General features: G+C 43.4%; 3 protein-coding genes across 4 annotated transcripts; 2 read left to right on the top strand and 1 right to left on the bottom strand.

The window, feature by feature from the left end:
* Positions 1-25: 25 nt before the first annotated feature.
* Positions 26-832, top strand: LOC100840684 (probable mediator of RNA polymerase II transcription subunit 26c). Its single transcript, XM_003560444.3, has one exon. It carries the CDS (start codon positions 26-28, stop codon positions 830-832), a length of 807 nt encoding a protein of 268 aa, XP_003560492.1.
* A 3,080-nt stretch (positions 833-3,912) lies between these two features.
* LOC112269999 (probable mediator of RNA polymerase II transcription subunit 26c) lies at positions 3,913-4,737 on the top strand. Its single transcript, XM_024457600.1, has one exon. It carries the CDS (start codon positions 3,913-3,915, stop codon positions 4,735-4,737), a length of 825 nt encoding a protein of 274 aa, XP_024313368.1.
* A 684-nt stretch (positions 4,738-5,421) lies between these two features.
* Positions 5,422-16,692, bottom strand: LOC100831516 (DNA repair protein REV1). Of its 2 annotated transcripts, XM_003563418.3 has the most exons (21): positions 16,276-16,689; positions 16,060-16,175; positions 15,854-15,930; positions 14,605-15,131; positions 14,148-14,282; positions 13,295-13,427; positions 13,112-13,200; positions 12,964-13,014; positions 12,654-12,857; positions 11,931-12,050; positions 11,558-11,650; positions 10,444-10,503; positions 10,279-10,365; positions 10,112-10,195; positions 9,767-9,839; positions 9,578-9,646; positions 7,521-7,625; positions 6,982-7,358; positions 6,297-6,856; positions 6,051-6,111; positions 5,422-5,884 (listed from the first exon to the last, which is right to left on the bottom strand). In XM_003563418.3, the coding sequence occupies exons 1-21, from the start codon at positions 16,579-16,581 to the stop codon at positions 5,843-5,845; spliced, it is 3,369 nt and encodes a 1,122-aa protein (XP_003563466.1). In that variant the 5' UTR covers positions 16,582-16,689; the 3' UTR covers positions 5,422-5,842. The 2 variants fall into 2 exon arrangements, with proteins under 2 accessions (XP_003563466.1, XP_010227393.1); XM_010229091.3 differs by lacking the exons at positions 5,422-5,884; positions 6,051-6,111 and having other exon boundaries at positions 6,588-6,856; positions 6,982-7,018; positions 7,116-7,358; positions 16,276-16,692.
* Between the last annotated feature and the right edge of the window lie 880 nt (positions 16,693-17,572).

The raw sequence follows: 17,572 nt of genomic DNA, 5'->3' as shown, positions 1-17,572 counted from the left end.
TTCGTGCCCGCGTTCGCCGGCAGCCATGGCCGCGCAGAGCCCTCTTCGCCGCTGGAAGCCGTTCTTCGCCGCCTTCGACAACGTTGACGCCGCGATCGAGGCCGCCGACCCGGACCTCCGCCGCGACGAGCTCCGAGAAGCGAGGGGAGACATCGTGGAGCTGCTCTGCAACGCCATGGACGACGACCGCGAAGCAGAGCGGCTCTGCCTCATCCTCGACGACGTCATGGCCGAATCGCTCGAGACGCTGCGGCTGGTCCCTGCGATGCCGACGGTGCTCGCCAAAACGGACATCGCCAAGGCCGTCCGTGCTCTGCAGAAGCACGAATCGGAGCGGGTTCGCGTCCTCGCCCGCGGCATCGTGAGCCGGTGGGGGGCGACGTTCCAGGACGACCTCGTCAGGTTCAGGGCGGCCACGGAGAAGCTGGACCAGATTCCGATGTCCGACCAGATCGTGGCCGACCAGCAACCTGTCTCAGCCAAGATCCTCCAACCGTCAGCCAAGAACACGCGGAAAATCACCGAAATGCCGCCGCCGCAACCCAAGAAGGTGTCTCCCGCTCCCGCCGTTGGCGTCGTCCGCGGCGACCGTGCCGGGCTCTGCTCCGACGACACGATCATGGAGGCCACAAAGCGCAAGTTCCAGGAAGGGTACCAAGAAGCGGAGAACGCGAAGCGGCAGCGCAGGATACAAGTCGTGGAGGCGCCGGAGATGCTGAAGCAGAGGCAGCGGAAGATGCACCCGATCATCAAGGAGAGGAGCCGAGCAAAGTGCGGGAGCTCCATGATGGTCAAGAAGACCATCTCCGTCTCGAAGATTCGTAGGGTTTAGGGCTCTAGCTAGGAGAGTAGTCATGCATGTTGGGAAAGATGTACATGAAAGATGTCGAAATCGCATTGTACTGTTCTGTGGTTTTTTGGTGCTCCAATTAGCTTCGTCGAGCAATTGGATGCTCGTGACTGTAACTGTTTGCCCAAATAACCAATAAAGCTCCATTTCGACAAAGCTCTTTTACTTTTGTACTGTAGTTTGAATTCTTCTGTCCGAATTCCAGTTTGCAGTTTGAGTTCATAGAATTGCCAAGAGTTTCAGTTTTTTCTGTTCTAGAGATAGAACGAAATTGGACTCGATACATACGGAGTACATATGTACAGCAAACCATCGTATGCATTCATCCATGCGAAATGTCACAATCTGAATTGTCACGATCTGAACTTGGGTAACATCAAGGATTTGGAATGAGAATAGGCTAAGTTACGAAGACAAAAAATGCGAGCTCGTCGCATCGTTCATGTAGAAGTAATATTTACAGATGTAGATGATTCCCCCCTTACATGACACAGCAACAATGTTGGCACTCAAAAGCCTGAATCATTCTCCTTTGAGCCCCTTTAGATCTTGTGGTTCTTCCAAATTTCCAAAATATCGTCAGGTAATCCATCTGTCCCCCATCCTGGGAGTGAGTCTTGTGAATGTTGTCCCTTGTTTTATACAAACGCCACTATCTACCAAACTTTTAAATAGCGGGCTTAACCATTTAGCGACCGTTCTCCAACAGCTAAGAAAGATATAACGCAAATATAGCGACCCTAAGACATTTAGGGTGTGTTTAGTTGGAGACTGGAGTTGGGGAGAGAATAACCGCTCCCACCCCTTTAGGTGCTACCGTGCTACCAATGCACGGAAGCACTCCTAAAAAGTTTTCAAAGTTTTCGAAATAAATTAAGCTAGTTCATAAGATATGCATCTATGTTATCATAAAATTTCAAATCCAAATTCATTATACACAAAGAGAAAAAAAAGACAAATGCAAACATGAATAGTGTTAGAAATTTTGTCATTTGTGTTTTTATATTTTGACGACCTATTCACATCCAGATTTATCTTTTTTTGTTTCTCTGTGAATATAACGAATTTGGATTTGAAACTTGCAAGATGATAGACACATATATTATGAATCCACTCAATTTATTTCGAATTTTTTGAATTTTTTTTGTAATGCTACCGTGTGTGAGAGCACGATAGCACCTAAAAGAATGGGAGCACAGGATATGTTCTCGAGAGAGTTGGGTGGGTTGGTCCCAACCAGGTTTTAGGGCTGAAGCCAACCAAAATTCGTGTTTGGTTAAGAGGGGTGGAGTCAACCAGCTGTTTCATGTTTGGTTAAGAGGTCGTCCTCACAGGCCAGCGATGCCGCTCCACTACTTCGGCCCTGAGCACCTTCTCCATGCTGTCGTCGGCAGGGCTCCTCCTCATCCCCTCCACCCCCCACCTCCCTGACACCGCTTCGCCGTGAGGACGACCTGCGGCCGCCACTGCCTCGTAGGCCGCCGCCATCACCTCCCCTCTCTCTCGAGTCTCGCTGGTCGTCCACACCTCCCTTCCCTTTCCCCGCACTTGCGTCGGTCACTGCCAGGTGACGGTACATGTAGTATGCAGGCATCCTCTACTCGCTCCGTGCGGCCGACCTCGCCAGATGGACGCCACCATGGACCGGGCCACCCATTGATGCTCTTGTAGAGTTGACAAAGGAGGAGGAGGAGGAGGAGGAGGAGACGGTGGCCCGACCAGCAGCGGTGACACAAAGGAAGTGGTCGCGCTCGAGGCCGTCACTTGCTGTCAGGGTCCGCAGTAGCCAAGGTGGGGAGGAGGAGGGGGAGAAGAGGGGAGAGACGGCGAGAGAGACGAAAAGCCCGTGAGCCGCATGATGCGGCCGATTTGGTCGAGTCACGCAGACCAGCATCTGGGCCGAATATTCTCTCCTGGTGGACCCGCCCACGAGCTAATTGGCAACCAAACAATGGTCTTGTCCGAGCGAGTCCGCATGGGTTGGCCCCAACCCTGAGCGAAACACACCCTTAGAGATTGTCCTAAGCGATTTGGATTTGAATAGATTCTTATTTGTATATCACATGTAATGATGCCGTTGCAAATCGTCCACTGGACTCAACTACTCTTTTCGTCCAACAAAAATATCTCAAGTTTGTCAAAATTTGAATGTATTTAAACATGACTTAGTGTATAGATGCATTCAAATTTAGTTAAAGTTGAGACATTTTTTGTTGGACGGAATTTTTAGAGAGAAGAGTAGCCGGGAACGAGGCTAGGTTCACGTGGTGATTTACAAAGGGCAAAAGAGGGAATCGGGAATGGGCCGGACGAACGATCCCTTGGGCCGATGTTTTTGGTTCGGTGATGAAGATTTAGCTCTAAATCATGTCCAGTTTGTTGGGCTATTAGCATTTCTTCTGTTTAGCGCTAAATCATCATAGTTTTAGCGGGACTACTTCCAAACCATTATAGCGCGTCGCTGGCCTCTGCCGACTAGCTAACAAAAACTAAGCGCCGTGCAACTCTTAAGTGAATAAACTGAATCATGACAGACTGACAGTCGTCTTGTCATATCTAACTCGAGAAAAATCCGTTCATATTTGGTAAATTGATTTGGATTTGCACGCTTGGATGCCAAGCGTGGCATGGTGCCTGCAAACCAAACCACGGGCACGCTGGAGCACCACGACCGTCGCTGGTGAATAGCCCGTCCAAAACCACGAGCAAACACTTGCCGTCGTCGGCTCAGGAGCTCCTGTAGGACATGGCTCAGGCTGTCCGCTGTCAGGCTCGATGCCATGGAAGCCGACCAAGTTTACGTAGCGCCCGCGCAACACATGGCTGCGCGCGTGCGTCTGCGGTTTATTCTTGAACCCGATTCAATTCGGACAGGAGGTCTGAAGCACGCGCTTCCTTGCTCTGAGTCCGACTTCGAGCATTACTCGTACTCCCGATTCTCGATATAAGCTGAGGAGATCCATCAGCCGAATTGCGAAGTTCCCTTAATCCCTTCCTCCTCAAGCCACCTGCTGTCGATCCATCCAAGCCCCAGATTCGTGCTCTCGCGTTCGCCTGTCGCCATGGCCGCGCAGAGCCCTTTCCGCCGCTGGAAGCCCTTCTTCGCCGCCTTCGCCAGCATCGACGCCGCGATCGAGGCCGCCGACCCTGACCTCTGCCGCGACGAGTTCCGGCGCATCAGGGGAGACATCTTGGAGCTGCTCTGCAACGCCACGGACGACGCCCGCGAGGCCGAGCGGCTCTGCCTCGTCCTCGACGAGGTCATGGCCGAATCCCTCGAGACGCTGCGGCTCGTTCCTGCGATGCCGACGGTTCTTGCCACCACCGATCTCGCCAAGGCCGTCGGCGCTCTGCTGAAGCACGACTCGGAGCGAGTTCGCGTCCTCGCCAGCGGCATCATGAGCCGGTGGAGGGCGTCGGTCCAGGACGAACTCGTCACGGTCCAAGCGGCCATGGAGAATCTGGACCAGATTCCGCTGCCCAGCAACAAGAAGACCGTCGCCGGCCAACAGCATGTCCCTGCAACCAAGAAACCGGCCGCCAGCAAGATCCTCGAGACGACAGCCAAGAAGATGATGAAAATCAAAGAGGCGCCGCTGCCGAAGAAGGTGTCTCCCGCTCCCGCCGTTAGCGTCGTCCGCGGCGACCGTGCCGGGCTCTGCTCTGCCGACACGATCATGGAGGCCACAAAGCGCAAGTTCCAGGAAGGGTACCAAGAAGCGGAGAACGCGAAGCGGCAGCGCAGGATACAAGTCGTGGAGGCGCCGGAGATGCTGAAGCAGAGGCAGCGAAAGATGCACCCGATCATCAAGGAGAGGAGCCGAGCAAAGTGCGGGAGCTCCATGATGGTCAAGAAGACCATCTCCGTCTCCAGGCTTGCTTCATAGGGTTTAGGGGCTTAGGGCTCTAGCTAGGAGACTAGTCATGTAATAGGCCTAGTATCTTCCTGATCATGTCTCAGAGATCTGTTGCTGGTAGTCTTATTCCAGTTTTTATGTTAAGACTCCTTGTAATAACTATATATGGTTTCATTAATGAAACTGGGAAAACCCTTTGATTAAATAAAAAAAAGGAGAGTAGTCATGTTGAGAAAGATGTAGTCGAAAGATGACGCATTAGAGCATGTACAATGCAAGGTGCTAAGACAGGTGCTTACGAAAATAAACCAAACATTTTTTTAAGCACTAGTGCTTATTTGTATAGAGGAGGTGCCAAGTTAGGCATCTGTTTAGTCTAAATAAGCATCAGTGCTTAACAAAAACCGGTTAATTTTTCTAAGCACCACCCAGACATCTTGCATTGTACATAATGGTACTGTTCTGTGGTATTTTGTTGCTCCAATTAGCTTCATCGAGCAATTGGATGCTCGTGATTGTAACTGTTTCCTTAAGTAGTCAATAAAGCTCCATTTCGAGCTCTGTACCTTTTGCAGTTTGAACTCTCCTGTCCGAATTCCAATTGGCAATTTGAGTTATTTAACTTGCCACAAGTTCTGATTTGCTAGTCTTGACATAGAACGAGATTGAACTGAATAGTACGTCATACATATACATTCATCCAAGGATCAGAAATGTTCTCAACACAGATTGCATACAAGCTGGACCGGTGTATTCCAAATTTCACACGGGTGTCAGTTGCCTCGTCATGATCTGAAATGGCATATTACAAGGTTTGCGTAACATCAAGGATTTGAAACGTGAATAGGCCAAGTTAGTTTCGAAGAACAAAAACGCGAGCTCATGGCATCGTTCATGCAGAAAGTAATATTTACATGTGTACATGATCCCCTCCTAAATGACGCAGCAACAGGGCTGGCATTCAGAACCCTGATTCAGTCAATATCCGCAGACAAGGAGAACCAATCGCACTCCATGGTTAAGTAGCGTGATGGCGGCAGCTTCACCGTTGAAAAACAATGGCACAAAGAGACCAGCACAGCAGCACCACTCCAATCTTTTCTATCGCGTAATTGTTAGTATCACCTGAACTTCATTAGAAATGCAGTATCCCACCATAATGCTGACTGACAGAATCCTACAAAATGACCAAGCAATTAGATATCCAGTTTCTGAATTGCTGAACTGACGGACCTAGGTGCATCCACCTTGCAAATTTATGCACATGTGGTGCAGGGCGACATGTGCTGGTTAACTTTTAAGTTGAAACAACTGATGATAATATTAAACATGTCGATTTTTACCTGCAGTAAAGGAAGAATCCTATCATGCAATTCCAGAAATAGATCAGATACCGACGAGAACCTACAATGAGAAGCTCAGTAATTAACAGTAACAATGCAGTTTCATGACTAATTACATCCCTCTGGGAGAGAGAGAGGCTGCAACGCCTAATATCAATTCATGTTTCAGTAACTATGCTGTACAAAACCGCAAGAATGTTCCAACAAATTCATATCTAATGATGGTTGAATAATTGAATGCTTTACCTTTTCAAAAGACGGAAACATTTGTGCAGCTCTTCAATATCAGACTCGACTTTCAGGTGTACGTACTCTGTAAGAAGCTCAGAGAGGCAGGAAAGCGTGTTGTTCCATTCTTCACTACCTGAGTTAGGACACAGAGGAAGAAGGGAAGAAACATGCTCCAAAATGGAAGATAAAGGTCGACTAGAGATAGAATTTGTGTGTTGCTCCGCAATAGCATTCAATATTAGGGAACTGCTAACCCTGAACTGTTCAACCCACCCCGGCAGAAGACAAATCACTGGATGTTTTGGATCATCGGGTCCTCCATCACTCTGAGATTTATTTTCAGTAACATTGGAAATGCTGCATGTTGGATCTCTTGGCCCATGTAATGGAAGCACATTAAACAAATCAGCCTTGACATCCTCAGGTAATTCCTGCAGAACTGTTAAGTCTGCCTGGCTTAGAGAATTAGGCATGAAATCAAGCCGTGTAACACCTTTTGCATCAACCACTTCACTGTCTCTTGAGCAAGAAGCATTGGCAGCTCGAACACCCGAGAACTCCTCGTCTGATGCTCCCTGTGGGAGTAATGGCAACAATTAGAATAATCTAGGAATGGTTCCAAGTATGAAGATAACAAGTAGCAGTTTTGAACTGTATGCCCCCACCATGTTTCCAGTTTTAAGCTTACTATTCAGCTCACCTTAATATCATCCTGCTTTTCCAAATGCATGGAGTCTCTGCACTCTCCATATCCATGCAACTTTGCATTAGAAACAGGTACGGAGTTCTGAGTAACAGCAGGTAAAACATGAGATTTTGAATTGTTTTCCTTGCCTTCATCACGGCTTGTCATGTCCAGTAAACCATGCAATTTTCCCTTGTACATGTCATTCATTTCTGACATTATCTCTGGAGGAAGGTTCTTGAGGACCTCCAAATCAAGTTCGGATAATGGTGGCAGCTCAACAGGAGGAACTCTGGTGGACCTATTACTTGTAACGTTCACCTTTGATGAGTGGGATGCCACACCCGTAAATGATGGTCTGGAGCTTCCCGAAGCTCGCAGCTCACTGGTTCCTAGACAAACTCTGACAAGTCAAAATCGGTTTTTTTAACACGATGGAAAATTTGCAAATCCAATGCTATGAAGCAAGAATAATGTAACATGACATCAGAAGAATGCATCTGCTACACGATGGAAACAACGCCTTTGATATGAAAAACAGAAATGCACGATACCTGCATCATCATTGTTTCCAAGCAAACAGGTTTCCTCCCTACACTGATTCTTGAGCTTCTCAGATGATGAACCAAGCCATGATTTAAGCATGTTCCCTTGTGGTGCTTCATTGAAAAATAACAACCATGAGAAGATAAGTAGTGCATAAAATCAGTTAAGCGCTAGGGAAGGGAGAACATGCAGTGCACCTAAGAGGATTTGGGCATAAAACTATCAACATTGCAACCTGGACATAGTATTTGGACTGCTTTGTCAATGTCACTATTTTTGGTAAAAAAAACATTTAAGAAGCACTAGGGCAAGCTGTCATAAGGGTGGTCTGGAAGAAATAAAAGTTGTCAACTTATTGCATTAATGTCCTGGAAAGGCACCTTCTGATATCACATGACTTAACTGATTAGCTTTAAAAAGCAATGGTACATAAACACTACAGCAACTAGGGCTGAAAAAGTGAAAACTGAGCGAAAACGGACGAAATTGGGTGTTGTTGTATTTGTTTCCGGTTTTTTAGCAGAAGCAGAAATGAAAATCCCGAAAACATATAAGGAAGCAGATACTGCCGGAAACAAAGACACGGTTAATGAGATACGGACACAGATATGAAAATGAGTGTTCGCCGGAACACTGAAGTCAGCGGGGGTGTAGGTGTCAGAGGGGTGGAGGACAGGCATCGGACAAAGAACATAAGCGCTGCCGTGCCAATCAGTGGTCAGTGCAGCAGCACCAGGGAAGACTGGGGGCCGAGGGTGGCGGTGCCATGGAGACATGGAGGATGTGGGATCGCAAAGGGGGTCACTAAGGGGACTCGGGGGAGAAAATAGGTATTTAGGTTACCATGTGGTCGATGCGGATGGGCTTGGGTTGGGTCCAACAAGACTAGGCTACAAAATAAGACAAACAAAAACTCCACATGTACGGACACAGAATATTCCGTCTCCGCCAGTGTTCCGCCCACCTTTCTGTTTCGGCAACTAAATTTCCATTTCCTTTCCGTTCTGCAAAATTCCGTTCCCATATTTCCTCTCGGTTTCTGTTTTTCCATGGAAAGGACACAAATATTCGGCTCTGTTTTCAGCCCTAACAACATGTGTGGGAAATATTACAGTGGTTCTGGCATATGCATTAACTGATTAGCTTGATTATGCATATTTCTTGTTCATAAATATAGGCATATTTCTTGTTCATAAATATAGGCATATTTCATGTTCGAATGCAAACTAAGTGTGCTATTCCCTCTGTACCTCTAACAAATATCCAGTTTTACTTTGTGTTCCATACATGCATTGCATTGAATATACTCCCTCCGATCCATAATAAGTGCCGGCTATTTAGTACAAAATTTAGTACAAATTTCTACTAACTCCGTACTAAATCTACCGACACTTATTATGGATCGGAGGGGGTAGTACTTTAGAGAAAATATCAGATATAGTCTACTCACTTCTGATATCTCGTTGGTCATGTGCAAGACAAAATGTGCATTGTATTTCCAAACAGAGGAAATCATACTTATTTTGTGCAATAGCTATTCACAGATGCTATCTAGTTTGGTGAGAGCACTCAAGCCTTTATGGCTTTATGTGCTGGATGTTAAACCTGTAGTCAGGGGTGGATCCAGCATCTAAGCATTGGGGTCATTTGACCCAAATGACTAGCTGATGACAGTACAAATCTGAATCCTCTTTAGAAATAAAAATGGCACCTGTAAGTAGGCAATGACTATATTACATATTTAATAGAATAACCCCAGTGGAATTTTTTGCTGGATGCACCCCTGCCAGTAGTTGTAGCACAACAGAGCTGTTTATTCCAGCAATGATATACACATTATCTTCAGCAGTACTCTTAAATTTGTCAGAACTAACAAAAAAACTTCCTAAGCACCATAGCCACTTTCAAAATGGTTAACTTGCGCCTGTGATTTCAGGCCCAACTCCTGCCAGTATTTTTAGTTATCCGGATGCGAATAGCAAGACGGATTTATACTAAGGCCAAAAGGGTGTTAAACATTAGAGAGAGAAACGGATATATGAAAATTTGAATAGTTACAAGATACCTCCCCGAGCTGAATCTGCATGCTCAAGCTTCGACATTTTAAGTCCAACTCCCCGAACTTCCTTCACATCTAGAATATGGCATTGCAGAACTTAGTCTTTAACAAAGTAACCGCAACAGAAGGCTAGACTTTTATGGCAGAGTCTACAAGGGTGTATATCAGATATGAAAAAGAATGCGCCAACCTTACCAACATGAAAAGCTGCAAACAATTGCCTTGCAATTCTCTGAAGGGTGACTAAACTGTCAGTTGCACCTGTTATCTTTGAAACAGCATCGGAAAAGATTACAAAAACAGTGATAAAAAATATCACATTTCGCATTAGAATGCAACAGAAAAAACAGGTAAAACACATGCGCACTAAGAACTGAGAACTTGTTTTAGGATAAATACTTGCCTAACCCTTGCTGCAAAATGGTGAAAATAATAACACCACGACACAAATAACATATTGATGCAGAAAGGCAAAAAGAAGTTAAAATTACAACACAATGACACAACTCGATCTATCCACATGCACAATTTAACCCTTACTGTGGTGGAACGGCTCATGGTTTCGCAGTCACCACACCCCATAAACTTTACTGGCTCTCCAGCACCCTTCCTTCTTGTTTTCACCTTCAAGGCAGAATATATAGTTTATGAACCATCAACCAATTGCCACGGAAGTGGAGAGAGGATTTGTAATCAATAGAAACAACCTTAAGGGTAATGGTACGGCCCTGTAGTCCACATCCTTGTAAGCGTAAAGAAACCTCCTTGCTGAGGTTAACAAGAAAGTTATCCGCCTGCAGAGAATAAAAATATTAAACACAAAAAGGCGTAGCATTAAAAATGACACATAACAGAAAAGTTGAAAGGGGCACATCTTTGTTCTCGTTAAATCTGACTCCCCAATTGACTTCAGCACCAACTGACTTCGTTTCCTGTATTATATGTGAAGCAAAAAAAACTCAGGGCATCCCATTCCAAAAGAAAGGATGACTAAAATCAACATAGTTCCTGCTAAATATCAGCGATAAAATCAAGCCATTTGATCCCTGTAAGAAGCAAATACTGCATCCATGTCAACAGCTAATTCAATTCAAAAGAACTACTCCCTCTGACCCATATTACTTGTCTCAAATTTGCCCAAATATGGATGTATCTATGTTTAAAAAGCGTCTAGATACATGTAATATTTCGACAAGTAATTCTGGCTGGAGGGAGTACTATACTTGGAGACCACATTAGTCCTAGCATTTCCTTGCTCGCAGTAAATAAAAAGTCCTAGCATGTCTAATTGCACACGCTATGTTCAGCTCTTACTAACGCAATGCCATATTACACAGTTGCATTTCAGCAAACAATCTATTCTACGCGCAGAAGCTAGGAGGAAAGCATCATTTTTCAAAACCAATCAAAAAGGTGTGATCCATATTTGCAGGAAGGAAGCAATGCTGAAAAGCGAAAAAATTAGCATTTACATAATATTTCGTTTTCCCCTATGCCTTTCGTAATTCCAAGTTTGTGACAGCTACAATCTGTGAGAAAAGGAGAATGTATTGTAGCACACTTTCTACGTCTTTAAGAAATATTATCTTCCACATTTTATTGTGATGTGCACGAAATTAGCAATATTAATCTGATTTCATATCTATTGCATCCTTCATGTGATTAATTTCTTCCTAAGGATATGTTTGGAAAAGCAACTCTTAGAATTTTGGGGGTGCTCTTGTTCCCTTGTATTAAGAAGGCATACTGCATGTCAATATGAAATTGGTTAGAAATTCAAATCAGGCAAAAACAACAGTAAAATGCAATTAATTCAAGGCGTTTGAAACAATGAGCTAACAGCATAACAGTTACAAGATACCATGGTTAGTTATGCAAACATAATACAAAACTGGCATCAAATATGCATGTTCCCACGAAAAAATGGCACCTTGACAATAGAAGTGCAGGTTCTCTCAACAGAAAAAGTAACTAGAATGCTTCTACCTGAACAGCTTCAACAACAGAATGATCAATTCCTCTGCAATAGCTCCATAACATGTTACTAATCTTTTTTCCGAAGTCCTTTTGGAGAGCATCCTACATAAGAAGGGTTGCATGGTAGTAAAGTTTGTTGAATGGAATCAGTAAAGAAAGTAGAAACCATGCATAGACCTAGAGATTAGAGATTATGAAAATGGATATGGTCATTGCATAGCAGATATCAAAGATGAACTGATATTCGTTCGATTCAATATTAGTAAAATGCAGTCAAGCAAGCATAAGTAAACTTGTAAACCACTCGACCATGCACTTCTTAATTTCATTGAAGGGAGCGGATGACTATATGTTAAACCACACAAAGATAACGTAGACAAACCTTTGAAATGTTGCGAAGCTGACCACAGTACTCAACTTCTTTGCATTTCAGTTTAGCAGAAACAGTATAACCGATGCCTGGAAGTGCTTTGATAGGGAGGGTATTCAAATAATCATCAGCCTGTAACAATGATGCTCAGAGAAATTTCATTTCCTTGGAATCGATAGCCGATTAAGCAAGAAAACAAAACTGTGCCATAATAAGAAGGACAATCCTTGCACTAATTAATTGTCCTGAATTATACTGAACTATATGTAAAGACTAAAGTGAAATCATTAAACTCAAATAACACAGTAACTGAAAGGATAACCAGATACCACTAGTAATCTGAAGTCTTGAACCAAAACTAAATCAACACTCAATAATTGTCCACAAAAATATGTACATGACACAAAGTCACAAACTCCCAAGGTTGTTTCTTATTTACCGCGTACTCCCAAGCTGAATAGCCATTAATAGTCTACGGCATAGTTCATCAGATTTAATATGCCCAGAGAAAAATTACAGGTAACATTTACTAAACAATAGCACATGCACTCTTAGTCAACAAGCAATTGTGGTTAACCTCTCAGTTGCAATCAACTGTAAAGGCTCGTTTCAAGTGCAAGAAACATGCGGGAAATAGGTAAAATTCCTACAAAATTTTGTTCCAAAGAGAACCGTCATTCAATTCAGCTAGTACATACAAAGGTAAGCATGGGTACAATCAAGATGAACACATACCTTCTCAGATGAAATAAATAACTGTCCATTCGGCTTTGCAGATCTGGTGGCTAAACGGGCTAGGAGCATGTTTTCAGCCATACCTGCACTAGCAGTGCACTTTGTTGTACCAAAAATCTCATTTCTCATTCTCTGTGTAACTTCCTCTGGATTATCGTGTAAGCATTCAGTCATATCCAGAAATGCTTCATCACAGCTCAAAGCCTAAATAACTTTGTTAGACTTGTGGATGTATATGGGGCAATCATCGTGTAGGGATTGTATCAACGTGAAAACATGCTGAGTAAGCAAAGGATAGTACAGTACAAACCTGAACCTTGCTGCAATATTTATGCAAAATACCATAGAACTGGTCGGCAACCTACAATAGTTCCATTCCAGCACCTCAATTTTCACAAAAGCAGTATCCCAACAAAGTTCAAGATGAAATGATCATCATAGTAAGCTAAAAGGTATACCTCCCCATATGCATCAAAGTTATAAGGAACAACCGTCAGGTGAGGGCACCGAGTTTTGGCATCTCTAACAAACATACCAGCCTTTATCCCTAAAATCCACAACAGAAAGGATAAAATATATTCAGATGTGTCTACATAACCTGATTTTAAGCTCCAATTGTGATTTCCAATAAATTAAAGCACCATAGTCTCGTGCAGGATAGTTTGCAGAAGATATTTCTGCAGTTCCTTTAGGATTGTCAGAATGACAAACTGCTACCGGTTTATCGTGCAGCTCTGGCCTATTTCTGATGACGACGGATACAAAAAAGCAGTCCTGGAATTGAAAAAAGATCATGTCAAAGATCAAGATAACAAGTATAATGCAGGTACAAAGACCAATGTGAGAGCCTTTTGACAATGAACGACAAAGAAGTATAACGCAAGTAGCTCTGGCGTGTGTCTGATGACAGCAGTACCAAAATATGGTACTGGAACTGCAGAAAGGTAACCCCAAGGATCAAAATAAAAAAGCAAATATTGATTTTCAGTCTTCTGTGAGAATTGATTTCAAGTACGATTGAAATTTCAACAATTGATTGACCCGTTGCTTGGACTGAAGTTTGAAAATCTGATTTGCTGCTAGTCTCTGGGATGATTCTTTTTTATCAATGGAATTCAATTACATGGAAAACAAATTCATGGTTAGGTTGATGGCATCGAATGCACTGACAACTCAATGTATGTTTAGCTCTTTTCTAGCACATTCCTCTCGGAAGATGATGTGTCCTTTACAGGCAGAATACAACGCTATGCTCGCTGGACTCATTGCAAAACTGTGAACTGGTCAGGGTTTCCACAGCTCAGTGTACTCCTTTTGCAACTAAACCCAGATAACCAAAAGTTACGAAATGATATTCCTAATTGTACAGCTAAATACACAATTGTATAAATATTTAGAAGATTAGTGCAATTTAAAAGTTTTCCTTCAGGATTAAATTCAGCATTATAAGAACACAATTTATATGTGCACTGCACAAAAGGATGACAAGATTACCATATCAATATGAATGATTATTTTCTTCTTCTCCATGTGACCATTGTTGCCCTTACTGCTTTTAGCTTGAAGTAAATTTGAGAAGCGCTGGCGGTAACGATTTCTCCAGGTCCCGATGAAATGCAGTCGAGAATGCTAGACTTCCAATAAAGTTCATGGTAAATTTAAATCAGTGTATCAAATAAACTGTAATAGAACATTTAAGAAAAAGGCATTTGATGATATAATCAAATTAAAGCAACAAAGTATTTCAGTAAATAGAAACTTCAAATTTTATTTTTTTTAAACTTAAACCTCCTCTCAGAATGCACTTGCTGCACACAAGATTTCATTCTATCCACTCCTTACAATACAAGAGAATAGATTCAAGACTTCGGTAGCACTGTTATAATATTTGAACCACCGCATGCTAAAAACTTATGAAAACAGAACATGCTAAATTGTTTGAGCAACATGCCTTGAAATAATTTTCTACAAAATTAGGATCCGTGAGGGTTGAATGTGACCGGCTAGAAGATTTAGCAGCATCTTTCTCCAACAGACCCAACGACAAATGGCTGCCTGCAGAGCCTGTGCCGCATACGTCTGGACACATGGACATAGCATCAGGGGAATCAGCCACATAAAGCTTATCATCCATGCCATCATCCATACTTCCTGAAAATGCTGTTTCACAAGCACTGTAATCCTCATCAACTGCAAAATCTTCACCATCTCTTTCGTCAGATGTGGGAACTTCACGTTCAACCGAGGATAGTGAGTCCTCTGCTACCTCCGCATTCATTAATGATCCTTCCTTTTCACAAGACTCATTTTGGTCTTGTGATCCCGCCTGAGCAGAAACAGTATGGAAGTCAGGGTCTGTGCTTTCATCATTTCGATCGCCCTGGTGATGCATTCCCTTCTGTTTCCCAGCAAAGAAAGCAGAAAGCTTCATCTGCTTTCGGCTTGAAGAATTATGCTGACTTATTTGATATGGAACACCTTAGTGAAAAATAAGAAAGCAGCGGTCATAACAACAAACAAAGTAATGTATGTGGATAGAAACTACAGGTGTCATAAGAAATCACAGGCTATGCATGTGCCAGACAGAAACAAATTGAAGCATCCATGGCAAGAATAGATAGATTAAACCATTGTCCTAGGCAGAAAAGGTAAGCAAAAAGTGAACCGCTCCATAATGATTACAAATTCAATATCGTGTTCAATTAAATAATTCTGTTAATTGGGCTAACACCTGCTATTTACTGGCAAATATGGCTACATGTCAATATATTTAAATTTTGAAGAAAAGGATTTATGGCTATTCCATCGTAGCTGAGGGAACAACGTTTGCCAAATAATACCCTGTTCATTATTACAGAACTGTAGATTATCATGAATTAACTAGGCAAAACTTTATAAAATAGTGGATGGCAACCGTGCAGGACTTCCTAATTAAGATAAAAACAACATTTGCCAATAATACCCTGTTCATCATTACAAAATAGTGCTGAAGTTTTAGCAAAGTACCCCATATATTATCCAAGGCAATGTTTGGATTCATTGTGCACAGATGCAACTCACAACTCAAGAAAACCTAGTATTAATAAACAATATTGCTAGCAACATGGTTTATCTAAGCATTCAAGCAAAAGCTGCAACAATGAAGCACATCATTCAGCACTAACAGACTTGTTACAAAAAGGAAGGAGAAAAGAAAATACAGCTGAGAAGACGGTTCTCTGCCAGGGAATCCACCACCCACGCTGGCTTCACGACAGGAAGTCCCTTACTGAATGCTCTGGATTAAGCAGCAACAATATCAAGGAAACGAAAAAAACATAATTATGGCCCCCGTATACATTAGCATAGAAAGAGTTTGCCTCACTTCATTTTAGTTTTTTAAAATCACCTCCCTGCAATTATATACCTCATATTTCTCATTTTGCTCTCCGGGAGGTGTGTGCAGATGATGTGCGTCACTGTATGCCTCGAGAAGTAGTTGACAAACCGACCTCCGTTGTTCAGCATAATCTCTTTGAGCTCCTGCCAAACAACAAATGATGAGAAGATAATAAATTCCCATAACCTCCAGGCTCGAAAAAAATCGATTAGAACACACGACTACAATATAAGCAGCGGGCACCTGGCTAGAGGGGATGGTGAAGCCGTCCACGAAGATGGAGACGCCCGCGAACACGCCGCCGGGTGTCGCGGCGGAGATGGCCGCGTCCGCATCGAACTGCGCGGCAAGCTTGCTGTTCTTCGCGGACATGTAGCTCCCGAAGTCGGCGAATGGGGAGGAGGAGAAGGCGCGGCGAGGGTTTTTGGCGGGGGCGGAATCGGAGTCGGGTTTAGAAGGCGAAGCAGGGTCGTCGCCCCTCGCCCTCTTCTGACCGGGCGAGGCGGCCATCGGCGGCGAGGAGCGGCGGCCGGAGGAGCAGGAGCTCATTGCGGGGGAAGCCACGGGCGAGGCGAGATGCGCGGTGCGCGCGGCGAGGAAGTTGGGAGCGGGCGACTCGAATAGCGGTGCAAGAGAAGGCAAAGGGCAAAGGGGCTGAAAGGTTGGAGAAGATATTCAGCGATCCCAACTAGCACTCCTAAAATGTTTTCAAAATTTTTGAAATAAATTGAGTGAAGAATATATCCGGTGCTCTCACTCCTTAGGATGATACCGTTCTTCCGACACGAGTGGCTTCATAGGATATGTGTCTGTCATGTCACAAAGTTTTCACTCCAAATTCATTATACACAGAGAAAAAAAAAAGACAAATCTAAGCATGAACGCCAGAAATTTTGTCTTTGTGTTTTTTTCTTTTTGCGACCTACTCACATCTGAATTTGTCTTTTTTGTTTCTCTATGCCTGTAATGAATTTGGATTTGAAACTTTGTGACATGGTAGACACATGTCTTATGAACCCATTCAATTGGTGCTACCGTGCTCCCAACGCATGTCACAAATTTTAAAAACTAAGGGGTGGAAGCACTGGTTATCTTCTCTATTTTTTTTTTCTTTTTTGAGAACATCACTGGTTATCTTCTCTAAGAAAATGTGTTTTCTACACCATTAGGGACAACATTGCTGTTTCAATTTTGGAAAGGAAATGTGTTTTCTGGTTTTTAAAAATCCAGAAATTGTGGCAGGTAGACATCAGAATGTGCTGTGTACTTGCAAAAGTTTGGGAGAAGATGAGTAAATTTTCGAAGCATCTTCATGTATTCTTTTTTTAATTATTTTAAAATGTACTCTCTCGTTTTCAATTTAGAGGTTGTCTTGGGATTTTTCGTATGCCTCTGTGCTACAAATTGTTTTGTGCAATTAGGGAAGCGTGCAACTTTTGTTTAGTTTCCACGTTATCGCCGTCGATTAAGGCTTCAAGAAAAATGATATGCTGAGATAGAGGGTGTTTCTGGCTTGAAGCCACCCTAATCCTGGTTGCCC

The sequence above is a fragment of the Brachypodium distachyon genome, chromosome 1 (assembly GCF_000005505.3).
Source record: "Brachypodium distachyon strain Bd21 chromosome 1, Brachypodium_distachyon_v3.0, whole genome shotgun sequence".
Classification (NCBI taxonomy): Eukaryota; Viridiplantae; Streptophyta; class Magnoliopsida; order Poales; family Poaceae; genus Brachypodium; species Brachypodium distachyon.
The sequence above is the reverse complement of the archived record's forward strand: the minus strand, read 5'-3'. Positions and strand labels throughout refer to the sequence as shown.

What these genes read in the sequence shown, in the direction of transcription:
- LOC100840684 (XM_003560444.3), top strand. Translation starts at nt 26, where the DNA reads ATGGCCGCGCAGAGCCCTCTTCGCCGCTGGAAGCCGTTCTTCGCCGCC.
- LOC112269999 (XM_024457600.1), top strand. Translation starts at nt 3,913, where the DNA reads ATGGCCGCGCAGAGCCCTTTCCGCCGCTGGAAGCCCTTCTTCGCCGCC.
- LOC100831516 (XM_003563418.3), bottom strand. Translation starts at nt 16,581, where the DNA reads ATGAGCTCCTGCTCCTCCGGCCGCCGCTCCTCGCCGCCGATGGCCGCC. An exon ending in TAATCATTCATATTGATATG is followed by an intron (nt 13,428 to 14,147) that starts GTAATCTTGTCA and finishes TTTCAATTCCAG; the next exon opens with GACTGCTTTTTTGTATCCGT. An exon ending in GTTTGCAGCTTTTCATGTTG is followed by an intron (nt 9,647 to 9,766) that starts GTAAGGTTGGCG and finishes GCCATATTCTAG; the next exon opens with ATGTGAAGGAAGTTCGGGGA.